This window comes from Mchenga conophoros, linkage group LG1, assembly GCF_057382185.1.
Source record: "Mchenga conophoros isolate Kocher_MC1m ecotype Shallow Benthic linkage group LG1, M_conophoros_male_GT1.1, whole genome shotgun sequence".
Taxonomy (NCBI): Eukaryota; Metazoa; Chordata; class Actinopteri; order Cichliformes; family Cichlidae; genus Mchenga; species Mchenga conophoros.
This window is the reverse complement of record NC_140526.1, coordinates 41,493,679-41,519,779: the sequence shown is the minus strand read 5'-3', so window position 1 is coordinate 41,519,779 and position 26,101 is coordinate 41,493,679. Positions and strand designations below refer to the sequence as shown.

General features: G+C 44.5%; 1 protein-coding gene across 1 annotated transcript in view; it reads right to left on the bottom strand.

The window, feature by feature from the left end:
- Nucleotides 1-26,101, bottom strand: part of adamts17 (ADAM metallopeptidase with thrombospondin type 1 motif, 17) — a 98,289-nt gene that overhangs the window by 20,702 nt on the left and 51,486 nt on the right. Inside the window, exons 10-17 of the mRNA XM_085278698.1 lie at nucleotides 26,059-26,101; nucleotides 23,916-24,017; nucleotides 23,622-23,767; nucleotides 22,752-22,918; nucleotides 19,600-19,727; nucleotides 15,717-15,837; nucleotides 2,429-2,509; nucleotides 55-212 (exon numbers count right to left, since the gene is read on the bottom strand). The exon at nucleotides 26,059-26,101 is cut by the window's right edge and continues 108 nt beyond it. Of these exons, the coding sequence (XP_085134824.1) occupies nucleotides 55-212; nucleotides 2,429-2,509; nucleotides 15,717-15,837; nucleotides 19,600-19,727; nucleotides 22,752-22,918; nucleotides 23,622-23,767; nucleotides 23,916-24,017; nucleotides 26,059-26,101 (946 nt within the window). The remainder of the gene's footprint in view (nucleotides 1-54; nucleotides 213-2,428; nucleotides 2,510-15,716; nucleotides 15,838-19,599; nucleotides 19,728-22,751; nucleotides 22,919-23,621; nucleotides 23,768-23,915; nucleotides 24,018-26,058) is intronic.

Here is a 26,101-nt window from a genome sequence, read left to right as displayed (position 1 = left end):
CTGTGTGTGGGTGTGGGTGTTTGTTTCCATGAGTAGCAATACAAATCAATTTACCATTAGATATAAAGGAGTCTTAGTGGGTCCCTTGGCAGACATCTTCTCCCATATTCCTCTTCTAACATAGCGCACAGTGGTTCCAGCCAGCTCAAATTCTCCTGGAAGTTCAATTTTCCAGTCATTGTTGATGGACCTCTTACTTGAGTCTTTGAGAGCTATAAGTAAGATACAAGAAGTTACACACACACATCTATCTATATATATATATATATATATATATATATATATATATATATATATATATATTAGGGGTGCAACGATACACAAAATTCACGGTTCGGTTCGATACTTTGGTGTCACGGTTCGATATTTTTTCGATACAAAAAAATGTTCATGCCTTTTTAATTTGTCATTTATTAAAATTATAAATATATATTTTAACTCAAAAGTACAGTTTTTAAATTTAACCCTAACCCTTGTGCGTGTTTTTTATTTTGACAGTGAATGCGCACCTGCGGACCACTTATGTGCAGCCCTAGTTATTTAGCTCGTCATATTGCAGCCACAGAAATTCTTTTGTCCATGAAACCATAAAGCTGCACTTTCTTTTTGCCTTATAGTCTGATTTGTCATAACTTTTCCGTTTTGTGGTAAGCTTTTCTTTGGCTGTCACTTCTTCACCCTGACCTGTCTTATTTGGCTCAGCAGAACTAAAATATATATCCTGCTGCTTTTACACACGGACTCACATAAGCTCAGCGATTCTCTGCGCGATCAACCTCTCACATGTTTAAGCTGCGGGAGATTTCACTTGTCATGTTTGCATAGTAAGCTAACGATTAATAAGACGATGTCAGAGGAATTGGTGCACAAATTATCATCACTCACAGATCAGTGCTGTCGCTCTCTATACAGTTCACGCGATTGCAAAGTGAAAGCAAAAAACAAGCGCAAATTCAAACGCAACTTCAATATGTCACATATTGACAGTGGCTCATCGATGCCAATGACATAATTACCCAGCTACATTTCTGAAAGAATGCAAAAGCATTGACATATATTTTTCCTTCCTATGATAGCCCGACGGGCAGGGCAGAGATAGATTTTGGTAGCCCGACTGGAAAAATCGCTAGCCCCGGGACGTCGGGCTAGCGATATTGCAAGCCCTGTATCTGATTGAGGAATCACTCATCTTTGGAAAAGAGAGTTTATTACAGAGAAATGTCTCTTTCCAAAATAAAAGCTGTACTATACGCTTCTTCTGGGCTATATTCTCAGCAGCATATTAAACATATCAGGTCCCCATAAGGAGAATCCTGTGCTAACGGCTGTCTAAATGACTCGGGTAAAGTTTGTAGCATGCTTGTTGTTTTTGTCTGCTTCCACTTGTCTTTGCATCTGAATGAGGGTGGGGGAGGTTCAATTTGCCATGTTGCAAGGAGAGCTTAACTTCTGTCTCGCTAGCTTGCCCTGCGCTCTTCCTTCTGATGATGCTGTCTGTGTTGAGCGCTCAGCGGATCTGCACTCGTTGCACCCCTAATATATATATTAGGGGTGCAACAATACTCGTATCGATATTGAACCGTTCAATACAGTGCTTTCGGTTCGGTACGCATGTGTATCGAACAATACAAAATTTGTAATTTATTTTATCAACTTTCCTTCTGACGATGCTGTCTGTGTTGAGAGCTCAGTGAATCTGCGTTCGACTACTCCGCCTAGGCTGCACTGTCGAGCGCAGATCCGCTGAGCGTAGCGCAAGCTAGCAAGACAGAAGCTAAGCTTGTTGCAACATGGCAACTGCCTCAATGCTAGCCAAAATTGAACCTCCCCCACCCTCATTCAGATCTGGTGTTTGGAACTTTTTTGTTTTTCCTGTGAAGCATGACCCTGAAGGTAAGCGTGTCATGGATAAAAGTAAAACAGTGTGTCGGATGTGCCACGCAATGCTCAATTACATTGGTGGGAACTAGTGCATTAGCACAGTGAGCTCGTTAACGTGTTGACGCTGTCCAGCGCCGCGCACGGGGCGATCCCCGGTAACTCGCTAACGGAGATTTGCGGCGTTATGGCGTTAATGTAATTTTAATGAGATTAACGCTGACAGCACTAGTGGGAACACAACGAATATGACTGCACATTTACACCGACATCATCCTAGTGCAAAGACAAGTGGAAGCAGACAAAAACAACAAGCATGCATGCTACAAACTTTACCCGAGTCATTTAGACAGCCGTTAGCACAGGATTCTCCTTATGGGGACCTGATATGTTTAATATGCTGCTGAGAATATAGCCCAGAAGAAGCGTATAGTACAGCTTTTATTTTGGAAAGAGACATTTCTGGTATCTAATGTCTCAGCGTGTCTAAAAGTGAGCAGCATTGTTGAGAAGAACCACAAAGTCATCTGGAAAACACAAGCATCATTACCCAAAAAACTATGTGAAGGTTTGTCCTCCACTACTCTGATCCTTCTAGCTCCTGCAGGGATCACCACAGCTTCGATATAGCCTGATAGAGACACAGAAGCAGGACAGAAAAACTATCAGAAGCATAAATGGTGGGCAAAAAGGGATGGGCTGGTTATTTCTGTCTACATCGGAGTTGTCTATTTAAAGATAAATTTAGTTGTTCAAAATCCCACAAGGCTGGCCGACATGACAGACGGTTGGCAGGGCTGTGAGTACTCAGACTGTATTTTGAACGCAATATGGATAACATCTTGGAGAAGAACAACGGGAATTGAGAGAATTGGTGACCAGTGATAGACATTAGACCAATTGTAAAAATTGGATGCAGTTGTTTGCACTAAACCCAAATCATTCATCTTCACTCATGCGGCTATCCCACTGGCGCCAGCTGAAGGCCTGCCAAGGTCTAAGCTGACTGGAACAACAAAAATCTCCATGATAACAGGATTGTTGTCAGAACTCTTTGTTCCTCCTTCAAGGCCGTCCGCGTTGATTGAAGATTGTTGACTTTTGCTTAACCGGGTGAAGGGACACTTTCTCTCAGTTGACACGGAACACACAGACACACACACGCATGTACACTGACACAGACCTACACTCACCCCCCCAAACGCCTTCGAAGCTTATGTCATATATGTTGTGAGATGTGATGATTCATGTGCTGAGGTGTTTTTTTTTCTGTTCTCAAACTGATCTCCCTGTTGGAGCTCAGTCTAGGGCAGACCTTCCCAAAGTGTGGGGCCCGCCCCCTATGGGGGGTGCAGAGCCATTGCGCGGTATGAAAAGGGGAAAAAAACAACAACAAAAAAAACAAAACAATGCTTGGACACTGCTAGCACGGGGCGCCCACACAAACACAAAGCAGGAGATGAAGCGTCGCTGAATATGTTTCCAAACCAACTTCATTCTAAGACAAAGACTAGAAAATATGGTGAAGCAAATCTGCCCTTTGGCTTCACCTGCACAGGTGCTGAGGTAGGTCTCCCTGCAGGGTTGGTTTTCCCTTCGTCGGGAGCAGCGCTGGGCTCTTCAAATCAAACAGTATCCCATATTCTTGATTTTTACTTTACAAACACTTGTTGTAATGACTAACTACTCCTGACATTTTGGAGATGTTTGCTCTTTATACAGTAAAGTTACAGCAGGATACAAATAACATCAGGCTGATCCTGCCACGATTTGTTCCCCCGGTTCAAGTCACAGACAAACAGGATCCAACAGCTGTTTATGTTTTTAAACCCATTTTGCACAGAGAGGCATTTTTTGAAAAATGTATTGATGCAATGTTGAACATTATTACAGAGGGGAAAAAAACTACATGTAAAATAATCACACCGTGACGCCTCTGCATTTGTAAATAGAGGGACAGTAACTGCGTGTTTATGTAAGCTTGTAAAACCTGAAGATGGAGACAAAATACTGTTAATCTGAATATCTGCCATTTTGCAATTCATCTCCTGTAAACAATAACGTGGCGCACAGCTGTTGCATGACCAACTCTGTATTCCTCGTCCACACGTAAACGCAAAAAAGGAGTTTAAAAATTTTTCGTTTTCAGTGATTCGAAACGCCGTTTACGTGGACGAAACAGCTGCGTTTTCAAAAATACCCGTGTAGGTGTAGACGCAGCGTAAAAGGGTTAGTAGTTTATTTTATTACTACCTGTCATTTATTGCTGATTACCTGTATTTGCTTAATTGTTTACTAAATGTTTAAGGTGTGAAATAAACCGCAATGGAGCAAAATATGGGCGCGTGTGGTTGGAGGATGTGTTTGTGCGTGTGCTTGCGGGGGGGCTTAGTTTCTTGGAAAACTAAGGGGGGGCCCAGCAAAAAAAGTTTGGGAACCACTGGTCTAGGGGGAGTTCTTTCTTCTTCTCGTCTTTCCTCATGTTGTGCATTTTCCATTGTTATACCTCTCTGACCTGTATTCCCCATGTGATTTTTGTGTAATGTATGTATGGTCGGAAGGGTAAGATGGCGCTGGCACAGCTGGCAGCCTTAACCCAACTTCCCTCGGGATGAATAAAGTATTATCAATCTATCAATCAATTATTCAATTCAACTTTACTTATACAGCACCAAATCACAACAACAGTCACCTCAAGGCGCTTTATATTGTAATGTAGACCCTACAATAAATATTATGTGACTGAAATACTGTAACTGCAATAGGTTTGTGCATGATGCAGTGTATGCCTCTGCATTTAAAAAAGTGCATAAAGCACTTTGGTGAGAAGCAGTATGGCTTAATACTGAAAAAGGGAACGACACATGGGATTCTGACAGTGTTGATGGAGAAGTATAGATGAACTGGGAAGAAGCCACACACAGTGTTTTTGTGTATCAAGAGAAAGCATATGATCGAGTGCCAAGAGAATAGAATAGAATAGAATAGAATAGAATTCAACTTTATTGTCATTGCACATGCACAGGTACAGGGCAACGAAATGCAGTTTGCATCCATCCAGAAGTGCTTTAGTGATATAGATATATTACAATATATATTAGCAATAATATAGATATGTGAGTATATTACAGAAATGGGTCTATTATGGTATGTTATAATGTACACGGTATGAAGTATGTTGTGAATATTCTATAACTATAAGTATGTACAGGCTGTAGTGAGTACAAGCTATGTACAGGATATGAACAGGATATAAATATGAAAAACTATACAGAATATGAAATAAATAACTTTACAGAATCTGAGATATACAGCTATACAGAAATGGGAACTGTGCAAGTTGTAAACAGTTGTAGGATTACAACTTGCATAGTTGCATAGAACTGTGGTGCTGTATGAGGAAGTCAAGAGTGGCAGAGAAGACAAGTCAGACTCGTGCTGGAATAAGCCAATTGGATCGCCTCAACAATCCAGTGGGAAATGCGTTTTTTTCTAACGGGCTTGCCAAGATGTGGTTTAGCCCAGGAAACAAACAGCTGATCCGACCTCCTGGAAGCCTTCGTTCTCTCTATATAGGTACATAAAGCCCTAACTGGACAGAGAGCATGTAGGCGCTCCTGTTCAGGGGAGGAGAAAGGAGGAGGGCAAAAAGCTTCCAGCTCCAATGGGGTGCATTGGAGATAAGGATTTTTGGGCACAAAGGCCGGATTTGGCCTGAGTGTGCCTCTAGAGTTATCCCGCGTGAATCGGGTGCACTCTTTGTGTACTGACAGCGCATGAATATCACTGACACGCTTCGCAGATGCGAGAGCCAGGAGCAATGCAGTCTTCAAAGACAGGATTTTTATTTCCACCTGGTTTAGTGGTTCAAATGGTGGCTGTGAAACTGCCCCCAGCACCAGGGATAAATCCCACGTGGGAACGAGAGGTTTAGACACCGGGTGGAGCCATCGTGCCCCTTTCATGAAACGGCAGACTAGCGGATGATGGCTCACTGGGCCATCCATGAAGCCCACATGGCAGGCTGAAATGGCTGCTAGATATACTTTAATCGTGGAAAAGGCCTTTCCTTTATCTAACAGTTCTTGGAGAAAGGAGAGAATTGTTGTCACGGAGCACTGAAAGGAGAGAGTGTGAGACTTTCCACACCATTCCTCAAATACCCTCCACTTGTTCTCATACAATGATCTTGTGGAGGGGGCTCTAGCACTCTGAATAATAATAATAATGATAATAATAATAATAATGGATTGGATTTATATAGCGCTTTTCAAGGCACCCAAAGCGCTTTACAATGCCACTATTCATTCACTCTCACATTCACACACTGGTGGAGGCAGCTACAGTTGTAGCCACAGCTGCCCTGGGGCAGACTGACAGAAGCGAGGCTGCCATATCGCGCCATCGGCCCCTCTGGCCAACACCAGTAGGCAAGTAGGGTAAAGTGTCTTGCCCAAGGACACAACGACCAGGACAGAGAGCCCGGGGATCGAACCGGCGACCTTCCGGTTACAGATACGCTTCCCAACCCCCTGAGCCATGGTCGCCCCTTAGTGGCTATAACAACCTCTCACGGGCCAAGCCCACAGGGCAAGACGCTCGGGGTGAGGGTGAAAAATCTCGCCCCTGGCTTGGGAGACTAGGTCTTGTCGGAGAGGGAGAGGCCAAGGTTCGCTCCACAAGAGGAGCATAATCTCCGCTAACCAATGGGACCTCGTCCACCTTGCGGCGATCAATATCCTTGTTAGCCCTCTCTCTCTCTCTCACTCTGGTTAGAGTGGGAGAAATTAAGGCCAGTGTCCAGCCTCCTGGACATTAAGTCTGCTCCCAAGTTCAGAGCTCCTGGAATGTGAGCAGCTCTCAGTGACAACAGATTGATGCTGCTCCACATGATCAGTCTGCGAGCCAGCATGTGCAAAGGACGGGACCGTAACCCGCCCTGTCTGTTGGTGTTGTCTGTTCTGATCAGAACATGGTGGTTTCTCAACAGGGGAAGGAAGTGTCTCAGTGCTAGAAATGCTGCTAGCAATTCTAGCCAGTTTATGTGAGCACCCCTCTGTCGTGAGTCCCAGCTGCCACTCACTGCTCTGCCCTCGTGAGTGGCACCCCAGCCCGTGAGACTCGCATCCGTGGTCACCACCTTCCTGGTGGTGACAGCCCCCAGTGACACCCCCTGAGTGAGAAATGTGGAATTTCTCCAACAGTTGAATGCTGCAGTGCAGTCTGCTGTCACTCTGATATGGTGGTGGGTATGGCGCTTTTGATTGAGTCTCAGTGATGCAAGCCATCGCTGAAATTCCCTCATATGCAGTCTGCCTAGTGGAAGTCAGTGAAGACGCCATTAATCCCAGCATCTGCAGGCATCTTCTGAATGGGAGATATCTTCCCTCCTGAAAAATGCCGGCATGTGATAGCATTTTTTTACTCTGTCCACAGAGAGACACGCTCGGTATGAGGTGGAGTTTAGAGCTATTCCTATGAAAGAGATGGCCTGAGCTGGCTGCAGGACACTCTTTTGGTAGTTTATGGTGAAACCCAGAGCCATCAGATGATCCACTGTCAACCTGGTGTGCTGTCTGACTCTGATATCAGCAGCCAATTGTCTATGTATGTTGCTATGCAGATGCCCCGCCTCTTCAGTGGGGCTATGGCTGCCTCTGTGCATTTCACAAATACCCGAGGGCTCAGTGAGAGACCCAACGGCAGGACCTGGTACTCGTACATTCTGCCCTGAAACGCAAAGCGCAGGAATTTTCTGTCAGGCGGTTAAATAGGGACGTGAAAATATGCGTCCTTCAGGTCTCTTGATGTAAACCAATCGCCTGGGCGCACTACATGCAGCAGAGTGGTGGTCGTCAACATCCTGAATTTGTATGACCTCAGATACTGATTCAGAGCCCGTAGGTCCAGTATCGGACACAGTCCCCCTCCCTTCTTTGGCACGAGAAAATACTTTGAGTAAAAGCCGCATTGGCTGTGCTCCTGGGGTATTTCTCGTACTACTCCCTTTGATAGCAAGGCAGTTATTTCTTCTTGCAGGATCCTGGCTGATTCGCCTTTTGCAAGAGAGAAAATCACTCTGTGAAATCTGGGAGGGGTGGTTGCGAATTGTAAACGATAGTCTCGCTCTAATGTCCTCACAACCCATTCTGGCGCAGCGAGAGCTCGCCATCTCTCTATTCTTGCTGACAGCGGCCCCAAAGACAGCGCGGGCGGCCCACGCTTGACCAGTGCTCATGGGGCCGGACACCACTGAGGGAATCGACCCCGGTGGTGTCTGGGTGCGTGGGGGCATTATGTTTTTCAACATACTCTGTGTTTTTCACACATTTTTCCCGTGCCCTTGGCAACATGCCTGGATGCAACGGGTGAATTTTTAATAAACAGTGTGTTTTTGTGAGACTGTGACATGCTTGATTCAGCTGAACAGTGTCTCGTCATCTCTTTGTTGAAATGCGCTCTGTGGGATCCAACTCGAGTCCCAGGCGCTGAAAGGTGGAGGCAGAACAAATTTCTCCGAACGGGCTCCGGAACTGAGCCCTGGAGTGAACTTGGAGCCCGGGCTGGTCCGGCTCCGATCTCCCCGTGGGGGATGTTAGGCAGTCCGCTTCTTCTTGCAGTCCGACTTCTTGGCTGGTGATGGGGCACCCTGAGTGGCAGCAGGCGGGACATGTTGTGGTAGATGCTGCCTTTTTTAGTGCTAAAGTCCATGATCCATAAGTTCCTTCGCGTAAATGGGATCGCTGGCTAGACCCTCTGTTATTTCCAGCGCAGGAGGTGCCCCAGGGCTCCACAGGATTTTCTCCCTTTGAGTTACTGTTTGGCAGGAAGCCGCGGGGGGTGTTGGACCTGATTAAAGAAAACTGGGAGGAAAGTCAGAGGCTGGCTGAAAAGGAGAATCAGCACGACCTGGACCTGCAAGCAAAGCTGCTCACTTTGGGGAGGTTGTCACAAGAAAATTTGCTCCAGGCCCAGGAACATCAGCAGCGCTTGTACAACAGAGGGGCTAGGTTCAGGCAATTTTTACCAGGAGATAAAGGGTTGTATTCCTCCCTTCTAAAACTTCAAAGTTACTCACCAAGTGGGGAGGACCTTTCATGGTCACACGGCGAATGTGGGACGTAGACTATGAGGTGGTATGGTCAGACAGAGGTGGAACCACACAGATATTTCATGTTAACCTCCTTAAAGCATGGAGAGAGGCTGAAACCACTTCTCTGGTTAGCCTGGTTAAGGAAAGAGAACAGTTGTGGTCAGTGGTGCTGAATTCCTCTATTCCTGCCTCCCTCCATTGAGATGACCATCTCACACAGGCCCAGAGAGCGGATGTTGCTGCATTGCAACAGCGGCTTGCAGAGCGGTTTGTTCTTCTCCAAGCACAACAGACAGACTGTGAAAAAGGAATTGGCACAAATGCTAAAGCTGGCAGTAATAGAAGAGTTGCACAGCGCTTGCTGTAGCCCCATAGTTCTTGTAGTGAAGAAGTATGGGTCTATACGGTTCTGTGCTGCAAGGTGAACTTGGTCTCATGGTTTGATGCTTATCCCATGCCCTAGATGGATGAGCTCCTTGACCGGTTAGGCACTACTTACTTTTTACGACGCTGGATTTAACCAAGGGCTACTGGCAGATTCCTTTGTCTATGGAAAAAACGGCCACCCAATACGGTTTGTACGATTTTGTCACACTTCCGTTTGGCTGGTTTGGAGCCCCTGCCACTTTCCAGTGCCTCATGGACCGGGTGCTGCATCTGCATATGCTGCCGCCTACCTGGAGGATGTTATCATCCATGACAACACCAGAGCGGAGCATGTGTAGCAGGTGGCCGCAATCCTGGAGTCCCTGAGGCAGGAGGCACTCACGGCCAACCTAAAGAAGTGTGCAGTTGGACTGAGGGAGTTACAATATTTAGGGTACCACTTGGGAAGCGGGCAGGTACGTTCACAGATGGATAAAACAGCAGCCATTGCATCTTGCTCGTGTCCTAAGACAAAAAAGGAGGTGAGGCGGTTTTTGGGGCTGGCCGGTTACTACCGCCAGTTCGTGCCCATTTTGCAGAGGTGACCAGCCCCCTTGACAGACCTCAGCCGAAAGGGTGCCCTAGATCTGGTCCGGTGTAGGAAGCAGTGCAAGGCTCCATTTGTGCAGTGGAAGAAAGCTTAACGTCAGAGGGCTGGGGGCTATTTTGTCACAGGAGGTAACAGCTGGAAACTGTCAGAGTGGGATGCCGGGTAAAGGACCATGGAAAAGGAGTGCTTGGCCATCTGGTGGGTGGTCGACTGCCTATGTTATTACCTCCTGAGCCACCGTTTCACCCTCTGATCACGCGCCACTGCAATGGCTCCACCGCATCAAGGATGCCAACACCCGGATCACACGGCGGTATCTGGCCCTCAAGCCTTTAAAGTTCAAAGTGACTTTACTGGAAGCAGGGGTGCAGATGATCCTGGCAGATTTCCCCTCCCACTCTAGGGGGAGGTGGGCGCGGATGGGTCCCTGCCCTAAGTTGGGTGGTGGGGGTGTGTAGCGGAGTGTGGTTGGTGGCTTCTATGCAGGGGAGGAGTGGAGCAGTGGGTTCAGGGTGTGGTGTCAAGGAAGGCTCCAAGCCCTCCTGGGTTTTAAATGCACCTTAGAACACACATGCATCAACATTACAATGAGCGGGTGGAGGGAGGTTTGGAGTCTTCTCTCACCCCCATTCTCTGCGACCTGCTGGAGCAGGGGGGCTAGGACTAGGAGGAGGAGTTGGCCGTCCGACTGCGGTCTGGAGTGTGGAGCCTTCCTGCTGCTGCGGAGTCGGGGCGGTCTGCCTCCCCCCACCGCAGGGAAAAGGGTAACACCACCTGGGTCTGGGTGCAGTTCCCCCCTCCAGGGGCGGGGGCACCTAGACCCGGTTTGTAGAGTACGCTTGGGGAGTGTGATCGTGTGTACAGCGTCTCTTTATGTCTGTCTCCACGTTGGTTGAGTGTGGAGTAAGTGCATATGAGAGCATGAGGGTGGGAATTCAAATTCAAATTTCAAATTCAAATTCAAATTTTATTTGTCACGTACACAGTCATACACAGTACGATATGTAGTGAAATGCTTGGACAACTGCTCGTGACCTAAAGAAAAAAAAAGGAAAAGGCTATGAATAAGATAGGAAATAAATATGAAAAATTAAAAAGGGTAAATTTAACTAGGAAGGAATAAAATATAAATTAAGGTTAAAAATGAAATAACTGTACAACACAAATTAGAATGAAGGGTAAATTTAACTGGGAAAGAATAAGATAAAATATATAAATTAAAGTTGAAAATAAAATAACTGTACAACAAAATACACAATATAGAACTATATAAGAATGTATGAAGAAATCTAAATATAAATAAATATATACACAATAACAGCAGCTGTACAAGTATTAACCGGAAATGAAGAATATAGTGACCAGTGTTGTGCAAAACCAAAGTCCAGAAAGTCCAGTGTGTGTGTAAGAACCATATGTGTGGGTCAGTACTGTGTGGTGGTGTGATTGAGAGACCGTATCGCCTGCGGGAAGAAGCTCCTCCTCAGTCTCTCTGTGTTGGTCTTCAGGGAGCGGAATCGCTTTCCTGACCTCAGCAGAGAGAACAGTCTGTTGTTGGGATGGCTGAGGTCCTTCACCATCTTCCTGGCCTTGGTCCAGCACCGCCTGCTGTAGATTGAGTGCAGGTCAGGGAGCTCGGAGCGGATGGTGCGCTCAGCTGACCGCACAACCCTCTGTAGAGCTCGTCTGTCCTGCATGGTGCTGTTCCCGAACCAGGTTAAGATGTTTCCCGCCAGGATGCTCTCTATGGTGCATGAGTAAAAGTTCCTGAGCACCTTGGAGGGCAGTTGGAAGTCTCTCAAGCGTCTGAGGTGGTAGAGACGCTGTCGGTCCTTTTTCACCACGGTGTTGATGTGACAGGACCATGACAGGTCCTGCGTGATGTGAACTCCGAGGTATTTGAAGCTGTCCACTCTCTCCACTGGGCACTCGTTGATGACGGGGGTCTGGTAGTTCCTCTCCTGCTTAGTGCTGAAGTCCACTATCAGCTCCTTTGTCTTACTGACGTTTAGAAGGAGGTTGTTCCTCTGGCACCAGTTCTCCAGATTCCTAATCTCCTTCAGGTAGGCCGTCTCGTTGTTATCAGAGATCAGGCCCACCACGACGGTGTCGTCAGCAAACTTGATGATGGTGGTGGAGCTGGTAGTGGCCACACAGTCATATGTGTACAAAGAGTACAGCAGGGGGCTCAGAACACACCCCTGGGGGGCTCCAGTGCTGAGAGTGGTGGAGGCTGAGACATGTCCGCCCATCCTTACTGCCTGTGGTCTGCCAGTTAGGAAGTTGGAGATCCACTGACACATAGATGAGCTGAGTCCCAGATGCTCCAGCTTGGTGGTGAGTGTGGAGGGAATTATGGTGTTAAATGCAGAGCTGTAGTCTATGAAGAGCATTTTAACATAATTCCCCCTTCTAGTGTCCAAGTGAGTGAGTGATGTGTGGAGGAGATGAGAGATGGCATCGTCTGTGGAACGATTTGGACGGTAAGCGAACTGTAGTGGGTCCAGTGTGTCTGGTAGTGAAGAAATGATGAAGTCTCTGACCAGGCGTTCAAAGCACTTCATCACTACTGAGGTGAGGGCTACAGGGCGATAGTCATTGAGAGAAGCAGGGTGGGGTTTCTTCGGGACAGGAACAATGATGGACTCTTTGAAGCATGTGGGGATCACCGACTGAGATAAAGAGATGTTGAATATCTCAGTGAACACAGGAGCTAGCTGGTATGCGCAGTCTCTGAGGATACGACCTGGGATGCCGTCTGGTCCTGCTGCTTTCCTGGTGTTCACTCTCTTGAAGGCTCTCCTTACTTCATGCTCGGAGATGACGAGCAAGTTTCCGGTGCTGGCAGTATCTTCCTGTCTGCAGCCGTTAGCGCCGCTAACACTAGCATTGTTGGAGACCTTAGCTGCAGCCTCAAAGCGAGCATAGAAAGTGTTCAGCTCGTCTGCCAGAGTCACGGCCGCGTTCGTCATACCGGTTGTTGGTGCTTTATAGTCCGTTATTGTCCTTAGTCCCCGCCACAGGCTCCTAGAGTCACTCTGTTGGAGTTGTGACTCTAGTTTCCTCCCGTAGCGCTGCTTCGCCTCTTTCACCGCCCTCCGCACGTTATATGACGCGGCTTTGTACGGGTCCATGTCCTCCGTCATGAGTCCCGTGTTGTAGGCAGCGGTGCGGGATCTCAGAGCGTCGCGAATGGTTTTATCCACCCACGGCTTCTGGTTGGGAAACGTTGTGATAGTCTTTGTCTCCACGGTATCATCCGCTAGTTTCCCGATGAATCCCACAACCGCTTCCGTAAACACGTTGACGTCATCGTCGGAGCTGTTTCTGAACATGCCCCAGTCTGCGTCATCGAGTGCGTCCTGTAACGCGGCCACCGATTGATCCGTCCAGCGCGCGACCTTCCTCTGAACCGGAACTTCCTGTTTCAGCCTTTGTTTGTATTTTGGCATGAGGAAGATGGCGGCGTGATCAGATTTGCCAAACGGGGGGCGGGATTGTGCCTTGGATGGATGTTTGTATCTGTGTGTGCCTGTATGTCTGTGTCTATATGTCAGGTTGGGTGTCAGGCGCCACCTCTCTGGGGACATCTCAGGCCCTCCAAGGTTTGGAGGCCTATCTCCCCCTACCACCACTTCCCCTGCCAGTGGCGGACCCCCTCAGACATCGGTGCGTTGGTGGTTCTTTGTGTCCGGGGATGGGCGTCCAGGTACACACCGGCTCACTCCTTGGCGGCTGCTTATCGGGGCCTGGAGCCTGGGGCTCGCTTGGGCCACTTCGGAGGTGGGGTGCCCCCGGCCTCTCGGCCTGGGGCTCGGTCACTCAGGCGCAAGCTGGCTGCCGGCGGAGCTCACGGGCGCATCACTGCAACTCCCCCTGGCTTCTGCTCCGCGGCTGCTGAGTGAGCCCTCATCTGGGACTCTCCTCAGCTCTTTCTGGGACAGTGGCGCGGCTGCCCCTCTGTTGGTCTTCCTTGGTCTCTTGTGTTCTGGGGGCCTCTGGATGTCTGGAGTCTTGATCTCCTCCATACCTGCTTCATGCCCTGGAGGACGGGGCTGTGGCCCCCCCACACTCCCTAGCAGATCATTACATGAAGGAACCTTTTAAAAAACAAAAAACAAGCGCGTCCATGCTCACAGGTATACACACGGGTGATCACACCCACAAACTACACCCTTTTTGGCTCCTACCTCAAAGCACACTGTGTTCTGTTGATCTTATGTGCTGCACAATAATGTTTAACATTTAGTATTTACTGTCATATTCCCATATATCATTGTGATGTTGTTTATTCTGTTACTCTTGTTCTCTTCTGCTTGCTTTCTTTTTTCTTTCTCAGCAGGTGATCCAGGTGATTGATATATGCATTTTTTTTTCTCTGCCCGTTCTGTTGGTTTTTGTCTTTTGCCCTTCTCCCCCGTCCCTCTTCTCAGCTGTTTCTCTTTCCCTCTTTCTTTCTCCCCTTCTTTCCCCCAGTCAAGTCTGTCCCGTATTCAGTAAGTGAAAATAAAATAAACAATAAAAGGTGAATCAAATGGACCATTACGGCAAGGCTGGGATGGTCAGTTTGGTAAAGTAAATCCGTTGGGCATCTTTCTTTGCCTTTAGACAACAATTCTGATGCAAAAGAGCCAAACGGGACAGGCCAAAAAAAAAAAAAAAAAAGGAAGGCTGGTTTTCGCAGCCGGTGAGCATCATCTAATCATGCATTCTGTATTTCAGAAGCAGCTGGACTGGAGAGGAGAGAGAGCTGCTGGAGCAGAGAGCCAGCTGCAGTGCTGCTGAGCATTGTGCACTGCAAAGTGCTGAAGCGCAGAGACCGCAGGTCATTTGGGTTACAGTTAGGTTTAGGATAAGGGCTAGGGTTAGGCATTCACTTTTGATGGTTAGGTTTAGGGTAAGCGGCTAAGGAAATCATTATGTCAATTAGATGTCCTCACTAAAATATAAAAAACAAGTGTATGTGTGTGGTTGTGTAGGTGTGTACGCAGATGCTTGAGGGGAGTGTTTAAATGTGTGGGGGTAAAAACACCAGGGGTGGGTTTTGATTATCGATTTATGGATATTGATCTCGATGTCCTGGACTGGAGATCCAGGACAGTAGATATAAAAATATAGATATGTACTGATAAGTGATCAGAATTATAATATTTCTGACTGTCTGAGGCAAAATTTACCTGATTCAAATCGAATCGTGGATCGAATCAATTCAGGACCTTGTGAATCGGAATTGAATCGATTCTAGAAATCAGTGATGATACCCAGCCCTAGTAAACACATGCGCATGCTTAGAATTTTACATCTAATAATCTCTCAACTATTAAAGTAACTGGTGAGCAGTAAATAAAAACCAGGGACAATTTTACTAACTAAAGAAAGGCACATTGGTCCATTAATGTAACCTATACATATTGAATACCAAAATGACTAAACTGACTAAAATTAACTTGCATCTCATTGTGTTGGAAAAGAAGCAAATGCAAAGACAGAAACATCCATCATGTCACGTTTATAAATGGGTGTGACTTTAAGTTGAAGGCCAATATAATATACCATTGTAAAATTTTAATAAAACAGAAAACATTAGAATATGTTGGTTTCACCTGAAATATTTATTTAGGATCGCTTTTGGAAGAATCAATTTAAACAACCCATCAAACCACATCAAACCAGGAGTCAATGGCAAAGACTGGGTACTTGTTAAAAAAAAGAACTACAAAAAAACATCTGAGCAGCATACTAGCTAGACATGAAAAAATATATACCCACCCATTCCCCTAGTGTGGTTGAAGTCCCCTGTCACTATTTTACAGGACCGTCCATCTCCATTACAAACACCGCAGCGGTCCTCTTTAGCAGATGAGCCAATGATGCTGTCACAGCCGATTTTCTGTCCATAACAAAACAAAACCCAACTGTAAAATGGAGGAAGTACATTACAATTTACATCTTTGTATGCATATGTAAAATTATATCCTTAGGTCAACACACAGCAGTCGCCAAAAGGATTGTATATTACCTTGAGCATGGAATGAGTTTACCACAATATTAACAGATGAAATAAATGATATAATTAACCATAATTTAACAGTAAATAATTGAGGTCTTTTTATTGTTTTTATTGTTAGGACTGAAAAAGAACAGGAATTTCTTAGGTAAACAGAAACTGCAGCCCATTAAAAAAAAGATCAATATTAATTAGTCTATTTCTTTGCCTCTCTCCTAGCATGCCATTACTCACATGCCAGGATTTAAAAAAAACAAGCCTCCCACTATGGCGTCATTTTTGTGCCACTATTCTGAGCGCACGTAAAAACTATTTGCAGGTGCAAGTGTTGCATTTTGAGGAGAAATTTATTTTGAGAGAAGAAAAGCTAAATTTGAGTGAACAAACTTCATTGCTGCCTGCAAAAAATGTATTTCAGTGTTTGCTATTATCCACACAGACACAGCAGCCCCTCTCGCTCAGTTTTTGCATTTGCGCTCGCTCGCAACGTGTTGCTCACGCTCTCAACATTTCTGCCCGTGGACGTTCAACTCTTTCTCTACACCGTTATGTTTGTGCCACAAAACCAGCCAATCACAGACTTGGATGCAAAAAAATCTGATTGGTTGTTTTGGTCTCCAATCAGCTCGAAATGACGAAATGCAGCATCCCAGAATGCATTTCGTCCAACACTCAAACGAGGCAGTGGCGGAGGGACGCACAATGGCGGAGTTTGAAATATTACTCTTTCTGGATCACAAAATAAACTTTTAAAATATTTTCAGTCGAGAATGGTGCTGCGTAAACTTCAAATATCTGCTCGATTCATCAAGACATATTTGCAAAAGTGCTCTAACGTTTTCGGAGATGCCTGTTACCCACCAGACATCTCCGAAAGTGGTCAAGGCGCGGCTCCCGGCACATCGTTTTCACATATTTCACACATATTTTCACGGACCGGCCTTAACGTTTCGTGAATAAATACAACAAAATAAAATGATACGACCAAAACAAAAACTGTGGTATTTTGAAAATATAATAATCAACGCAAATTCACGGCGTAATTGTGTAACTTTATTAGAAGTGTCCTCCTGAAATGCGCCAACAACATTGAGAGTAACATCCTCCTCTCTCCCCCTTTGGTCGATATGGTAACGCCTAAATATTTATTTCAAAATAAGACACACAACTACAAAACAAATGTAAAGTACGTGAAAATTAGAGATGGACCGATCCGATATTACGTATCGGTGCGATACTGACCTAAATTACTGGATTGGATATCGGAGAGAAATAAAAAACGTTATCCGATCCGAAGTATCACAAAATCACCTCACAAAAGGCGCTACTTGGCCTAACCCAGCTCAGCGCATCAGAGCAGTATGTGATAGAGCTGCTGTTGTCTGCAAGAAATGTCAGTGGTCTGGTGGAGCATTTGGAGCCTTGCTACCTGCTTCCAAACCGCAGCATTTCATCTCAGAGAAAACTATCCCAGAGAAGTAAAACAAGTGTGTAAGTGCATCTCTGAATGTTTGCATAGTATTTCAATGTTTACCTTAACAACTGATATATGGAGCCACAACTGGACTGGCCATCGGAGTTTCATATTGAGGCGAAAAGGAAGCGATTTTTCCCGTACATCAGCTAGAATGAAAAAAGGCACAAAGCTGGAGTTATTCTGTCTTTGCTGCACAGCTGCCTCTTCTTCTCTCATTCTCTCCCCTCCCTCCTTGTTGCTACTTCAATTAAGAAACTGATCAATGATCAGCTGATTGGCTTTTCTGTCGCAAGTCCCGTCTTACTTATTTGTTTATCGCCCACTTCACGCCAGAAAGAGGAGACCAGCGGATAAACAGCAGCAGCACGTTTGATCAGCTGTTGTTAGAATTTATTTAATATTAATTTCTAGTATCAGCTGATGTTTGCTGGAGCCACAGCTGTAAAGCTGCTGGTCATGATGTCGGTTTGGATATGTGGTGAGAGGGAAACATGAAGATGAAACCAGGAGATGTCCTTACTGAACCATCAGAGCTGAACAGGTGATGGAGAAACAGGTTTACCTTTTAGGTGACATGAATGAGTTGAAGTTATGAACTGTTTCTGAGAGACAAATAACACCAGGATCCTTTTCTAAGCAGCTGACAGCTGGTAACTGTGCAGGGGCGGGTCTAGCAAAGTGTTGCCAGGGGCCCAGGTAGGGCATTAACAGGGAAAGGGGGGCACAAGGAAATAATTTTCTTTGTTATTTCATTAAAAATGACTAACTTTTAATAAATAATAATTCTCTTAATCTTAACCAAAATGGTCATCTGATTACATGTATAGAAGTCCATTACTGTATATAGTAACTGTTAAGTCTAATATACACTAAGCTATAGTACTTGTACCATCTGTGCAGTCTGCAGTTCTGTTGAAGAAAGATGTTGAGTCCATTTAAATATTGTAGAAAAATAATTGATTTCTGTGTATTTGTTTTACACATGCATTAAATTAAAGTTGATTATGTTGATTAAGCATTGTGAGGTAGAGGGTGGGGGGGTGGTTCCCTAATATTGCTGATGGGAAGTGGTAATCCTATTAGTTAGGCTGTTTAATATTTCTGCTAAGTGCTCTTTAAGAGACCAGAGTAGGGAGGATGGTGACAGGTAAGACTTAAAACGGTCCAGTTATGAAGCTGAACTTTAATCTCAGCCAAACCGATTTACTCATGAACAAATCAAACACTGAAATAAACCAAACATTAACATTTAGCAGTTATCTAAGTGACTTATATATCGTGTTTAACCCAAGTAGCGAAAGACCGCAGGGGGTTTGAAAATGATGTGCTGGGAGTCTGCGCCTTGACCACCCAAATAGCCAGGGCTGGACTGGGACAAAAAATCGTCCGACTACACCACCAGGTGTTACAGGAAAAACCATAAAGCCTTTGAACTAAAACAAACGCTGTTGTGACAGTGATGTACACTGTCTTGTTGGTATATATGTAGGATTTGTATACAGTGGATCACCTTCATGTTTCCAAACCAATATCATGACCAGCAGCTTTACAGCTGTGGCTCCAGCAAACATCAGCTGATACTAGAAAGTGATATTAAATAAATTCTAACAGCTGATCAAGCTTAAACGTGCTTCTGTTGTTTAGCGCGACATCTGCTGGTTTCCTCTTTTTGGCGCAAAGTGGGCGATAAATAAACAAGAGAGACGATCAGCTGATAGGAGAGGGAGAGAATGGGAGAAGAGGCAGCTGTGCAGCAAAGACAGAATAACTCCAGCTTTGTGTCTTTTTTTTCCATTCTAGCTGAAGTACGGGACGGATCACGTTCCTTTTCACCTCAATACGGATGTGTTGTAATTTCTCCAGCCCACAGTTGATCATGACCAATTGGCTAATCCACCACCTTTCATTCTTTATACCGTTACAAAAACAAACAAACAGAAATGAAAAATCACCATCGGCCCACCGGTATGCCCAATGGCCAGTCCAGCTATGCGCTCAGCTGGTGTAGTATGTCACAGTGACATCCCAAAGCTTTTTTTTTTGCTCGGGAATTACTGAATCTATCTAGAGCTGGGAGGTCCCCAGAAGACAGAAGTCACGAATGGAAAGAAGTCAAACTGTATGTGGTCTATTTCATCACATATGTGCAATATTGGATACATATGTACCTGACATCTTCCATTAACACACAGGTCCACCTCATACGGTCCACAGGGAGTCCCATCCATTACTCTGTCAGCCATCAGAACTGGGATGTCTCGGCCCACTGGGCTGCAGAACAACATGCATGGCTTATCTGCTCATAAACACACACAAAATCCAGTTGTAAGATGTATGCATGTATGACAGTCAAGTCTGATTTTGAGCCGGTGTTAATTCAAAATAATAGAAATATTAATGGCATGGTGAACTGGGTTCACAAACAATGACTTCTAAAAGTATTCAGTGACAGAGTCGTGTCAGCTTTGAATGTATTGCTGCCTGACAGGCTGAAGATCACAGGCATCCAGTACTGATTTCTGTTGATTACATTATGTACTATAGATGATGAATTACTCACAGAAATCTTTCTAGAATTTGTAGCTGCAGTTTTTAAACTGATTGGTGAAACTCAGCCTGGTACCATCCAACCTAATTAGTTTCAATTGTTCTTTGTACGGTTTCTTTTTAGTACCACTTCATTTTCCAGCCATTTGTTTTCCCGATAAGTGTTGCTGCCATCAAATTAAAAGTAAGCTAATATTTTTCATGAAATAGTAAAATGTCTCACATATTTCCTGTGTTCTCTTGGGAATAAATTACATGTTTGCTCAGTTTTATTGGCATTTTACACAGCCTCCTTTTTTTCTTTTGTGGAATTGGGGATGTACATTTCTACATTCAGTATAATTAAAAAAAATACGGGCAGCTGCCAGTTCTATCCCTTAGCTGTCCAGTAGATACACTTATGGTATCAATTTAAAATTCCCTTCGCTTTGTTCTCAAGTTATCACATTCACAAGATTTTCAGCTAAGGGGTAAAAACTGTATTCAGTGTTATTCTGGAAAAACGAGTAATGTAGTTATTCAGAAAAAACATGACTGGAGGACTTTACCTAACAGTTCTGTGCATACAGTGTGAGCTTTTACTTTTTACACTCCAACTGGAGTGATTTAAGTGGTTTTTCTTACCTGTTCTGTACCTCTGGGATCCAATCACCCAGGGGTCTAGAGCAGGGGTCCCCGAGGGCCGGTGTCCTGCAGGTTTTAGATCTCATCCTGGGTCTACACACCTGAATCAAATGATTAGCTCATTACCAGGCCTCTGGAGAACTTCAGGACATGTTGAGGAGGTCATTTAGCCATTTGAATCAGCTGTGATGGATCAAGGACACATCTAAAACCTGCAGGACACCGGCCCTCGAGGCCTGGAGTTGGGGACCCCTGCTCCAGAGGATGCTCTCACATTTAACTTATTTAATATATTTGTGCTGGCATCCAAATCAGTTGAGTTGATTGGTTTGCCCCAATTCAAAACTACAATATTTTTAAACGAATGCCTCGTACACAGCAGTGTACCCATCCCAGACTCAGTACTGGCTTGTTAATGGCTAAAACTGTGGGAGCAGATATTGGGATAAACAAAGCATAATCCAATATGATCCATTAACCTAACCACTCATGTTACTGACATTATGGATTAAGAGTTACATATGATATATGTCACGGTGCTCTGTGACCCACAGTTCTCTTTATGGTCTTGTGCTTATGTTATAGTTTCAGTCTTTAGGTTTCTGTCTCGGTGTTTTGCTGGGTCTCACTTGTTTCGTGGTCTCCGTGCTCCACGCTCTCCTCTGTCAGTCTCCATGTCACAGTGTCAAGTCCACGTCTTTGTGAATGTGTCATGATTCCTGTTTGATTTTGACACTTCCTGTGTTCAGTGTTTTCACTTTTGCTTCCTTGTCTTATTATATGTAATTAGTCCCAGCTGTTTTTCCCTCATTATCCTCTGTGTATTTATATAGCGCCAAATGACAACAACAATCACCTAAAGGACAACCTTTATAGTACTCTGACTGTTTGTCAGCCTGGCTACAGAGCTGAAGAGAAACCTTCTTATTGTCTTCAATCAGTGATGAATAGTAAGATGTTCTGGCTCTGTGGAGGGCTTTCTTATAAAGCAGCAAACTATTTCTCCAGGCTAAATGATGATCCTCTAAATTTGTGACACGCCATTTCCTCTCCAGCTTACGAGTCATCTGCTTTAGGCTACGTGTTTGAGAATTATACCACGGAGTCAGGTACTTCTGATTAGAGACCTTAGTTTTCACAGGAGCTACAGTATCCAGAGTCGTACGTAGTGAGGAGGTGAAATTATTAACAAGATAATCGACCTCTGTTGGGGTAGCGTTCAGATAGCTGCTCTGCTCTATGTTGGTACAGGGCATTGGAGATGATAACAGTGGGTGGATTATATTCTTAAACTTAGTTACAGCGCTTTCAGAAAGATCTGCTGTGATGAAGCCTACTCCTCCTGATGAATGTTATCAGGAAATGATCAGACAGGAGAGGGTTTTCGGGAAACACTGTTAAGTGTGTGATTAAATTGGTGGGTGGGTTCTTTTACATTTTGAGAGAAACCAAATGAGTCTATTAACGAATGCCGTGCTGAGGCTGTCATTTTTAGCATTATTTCAGCGAGAACTAAATCAGATAAAAAGTCTGAGAAATCAGACAGAAACTCTGTGTAAGGCCCAGGTGGACGATAGATGACCACAAATAAGATTGGTTTTTGAGTTTTCCAGCTGTGGTGGACGAGGCCAAGCATTAGCCGCAGGGGTCCAGAGAGGCGTCAGCCACGTCTGGACCCCAGAGTTCTTGAATCCATTCAGCCTGTTCAGTCGTCTGTCTACGCTTGAAGCTCAGCCGGGCAGTCTTAGCCTCCTGTCTCCACTGAGAGCTCAGGCAAGCCAACCCAGCCTCCTCTGTTGTCTGCTGGGGAATTGGGCGAGCTTATCCAGCCAGCTACTTACTCGGCATTGCTGTCCGAGCCTGAGAAGTGTCCTGAGTGGACTGTGTGCACTACGCAGCTCCAACCAGCTCTGTCTCTGCCAGAGGCCTCCACACCGTCTGGTTCTGATTCAGCTCCGCTCGCACCACACATGACAATATATGATTTGAAAAGCATTGCCATAGTTTTGAAACTGACATCTGATGCCCAGACATGCTTCCAGACAAATTTATAAACTGCCGATGTGCTTCAGAGTTTTACAAACACACTATTGAAAGGCACTGATTGTAATGATTGTAACTGTGCAGTACGACGTTCTATGGAACTCACCGTCATTAACAATAGCAGTCAGCATGCCGCCCTTCTTGTTGGCTTGTTGGTTATAGGATAGACACTGCAAATCTCTGAAGCTGGGTGACCCCTTGGGACAGGGAGGGGCTTCACAGGCCTTGTGTTCCACACTGGCCTGTGGGCAGTGTCGCCCACCTGGACCAGGTCTGTGCCCACACACACAAACACATACAGTGTGAACACTTAGTTTAGAAAACAAGAAGACTGGAGCGTTAGTATTAAAGTAACACATGTAAGCATTACATACATTTCATAATGCCTGTAAGGACCTTTTTAGTACTAAAAGCAGTATTTATTTAAACCTTATTCAGTAGATTAATACCTGCAAAGTGCCTTAAACCTCATACTTCTTTTTAATAGCCAGCAAGGGGACACCTCTTCTGATTGCAAAAAGACCCTTGCTATGTGACCACACTTTATATTAGCTTGTGGTCTTAATCAGCAGCTGCAGTGTTTCTGTTTCACAGTCAGCATATGTAATATATAAATGAATACATTTTTCAGAAATTGGACATTTCGGTGCTATAAATCCTTTGTAGACTGATCTCATGAAATATTCTAATCATCTGGCATACTTACCTTTGAATTGTTGTGGGATAAAAGCCACCATCAAAATTAAAATGAAACAAAAAAATCTCGAGATATGTTAAAGTTTACCTTTGAGATTCATTCACAAAAGAAAAGTTTTTGCAATATTTTAATTTTTCAGTTATATTAACTTCAAATACTTGTGATGTTAATGAGACCAAATTTGAAATCATAACAAAATGCCCCCTCTTTGCTTTCTGGTCTCAGGTAGGCGAACGTGTAACATTAGTAAGCAAATACACAGACAAACTGGTGACGTACGGAGGGTTGTCACATTTCCTCTGTCTGAACTGGACTCCAGTACCACAGGTCCTGCTGCACAAGCTCCACTGGCTCCATGGACTCCAGTCACCATCCACATGCTGAGGGATGGGAGTCTTACTGACACATTCGCCTGCCCTGCACCACTGACAAAAACATATTGAGATGTTTTCACAAATACTTTATTCGTAATTTTTTCAAGCTAACACGCAATATAAGCTACTGGCCTGAACGACCTGTAGCTCTGAGGATTGGTGAATGGATGCAGATTGTTTTTGAGCAAAACAGTCCTACCTTGTCTGCCCCACACTCCGTTCCGTCCAGGGGAGGATCCAGTTTAGTCTTGCAGGATGTCTCTCCCTCTATTAAGCACCACAGCCCAGCACACATGAGGTGCTGAGACATAAAGATGATAACATGAATTCCCACATAAATGCGGGTGTTAACATAATATGTTCAATGTTTCGATTAATTTACCACCAAACTCTTTCAAAACATATTGTTTCTTTTCTCTTGTCTTTTTAGTCAGTAAAGTAAACACAAAACTTCTTGTTAACATCCCACAATAAAAACAAAGCATATGAGCATCTACTGCCGATGACAAGATAATAAATATATTAGACAGAAAAACGAAAAGGAAAAAGGGACCTGTCTCCCCCACAACTCGAGCTTGAACACATGCACGTCATCCCCAGCGGGTGAGAGGAAGATTTTTATACATACAGTATTTTTAAACCATTAATTTTGTTAATTTCTTCCAATGAAAACAAATGGTTTTGTGGAATTGTTAGACCCTTACTTTTCATACTAAAAATGCTATCAGCTGGTCACAGGCAAAAATATTTGAAGGACATTATTGAAAAAGTTTGAGAAACAATATCCTAGTGGTCGGTGTGCATATCTCTAACCACCAAATCATGTAAATATACTACACTGTCCATCAACCCACCAATATGGTGCTGAAAGATGGCTTTTGCATTCCTCAAGCCAAATGCCATCACATTCTAGGAATACAACCAAGATCAAGTAATAAAAGCTGTCACTTCATGTGCTCTTTTTGACAATGCACCTGTCAGTAACATTTTCTGATCAAACCACAATAAAACTTTTCCTCTTTCACTCTTTTGCACCAACAACCATGGAGCATGTACTCTACCTCAGCTTCTAGACATTTATGGTTCCAAAGACAAACTAAAAATGCTGGAAAATAGGCTGTGCATCCCCTACATCAAGGTCATGCTCCACTCAATCTGTGCAAGAAAGCACATCACCTAGCAAACACAGATACTGTATTTCAAAATGAGTTTACAAGCCTGAGCTTCAGGCAAATGGTCCGGATTCCACTAGCTACCAAAAGGGGACTGACAACTGTATCTCCTCCTTGACAAATAGAAGAAGACATGACAAGGTTTTAACAAATTAACATGAAATAACTTCACCGACTTCTGATGACCAGGAGCTGAAATCACATAGTTCTTGGCCTATAATGGTGAACTCACCAGTGGAGAAAGAGCCAAGGACTAAACTCACACAACTTAGCGCAGCGATCATATCTCTCTTTTATTTTAGCCGGTGATGCAACCAATGTCTCCCTTGCCAGCTCACCTGCAACAAATAAATTGTTGCCTGAACCCATTCACATAGTCATTTGGGCTGGACTGCTGCCTGATGGAGAGGAGGACACCGCCACGGCCCTTCTGAGGGTGTTCGACTCCGACACTGACAACGAGGATTTCTTTGGTTTTGAAAGTGACAACGAAGGAGAGAAGCGGAGAGCCTGTTCGTTTCCGACACTGGAGAAGAGGACTTTGGTGGTTTTAGTGCAGGAAGAAGAGAAAGATGGTGAATGACTGACTTTTCTTCTTGTTAAAGCCGTGTCACTGCACCTGAGCCTAAAAGGTAGTCCGAATCTATTTTTCTGGTGTGCTGTAGGTTATTGTTATGTACTACATGTGCAAATATGTACCCATAACTTGTTTTTCAAAATATTAATAAAAGGGGTGTGTCTCCAAACAGCCATCTCTTTCCTGATTCCCTTTGTGCATATTCTCTTACATATGATAAGTCAACATTGAAACACCTGCGGCTTTTAGTCAGGTGCGGCTAATGTATGTACAAAACAGGATTTTCCCCTGATTTTGGCTTGTGCGGCTAATATTCAGGTGCGCTTTGTAGTCCGGGAAATACGGTAATTTAAAAGGATGGTGTCTTGTTATTGCTTCATCCAAAAGCACAAAGCGGGAAGCATGGGACAAGGTGTCTTATTTTTATTATGAGAATAGTCAGAATAGTACTTTCTGAAGAGTTTTAAAAAAAAAGCAACCATTAAACTATTTTGCTATTTATGGGAAGATTTCTGAAATTTTAAAATCCCACCTCCTTTAGTAAAAGCTGCCTAATATATCAAATATTATACACAGGTGCAATGGGATTGTACCTCCATTTCACTGCAGAAGGTTGCATTGGTTCCAAAAAGGATC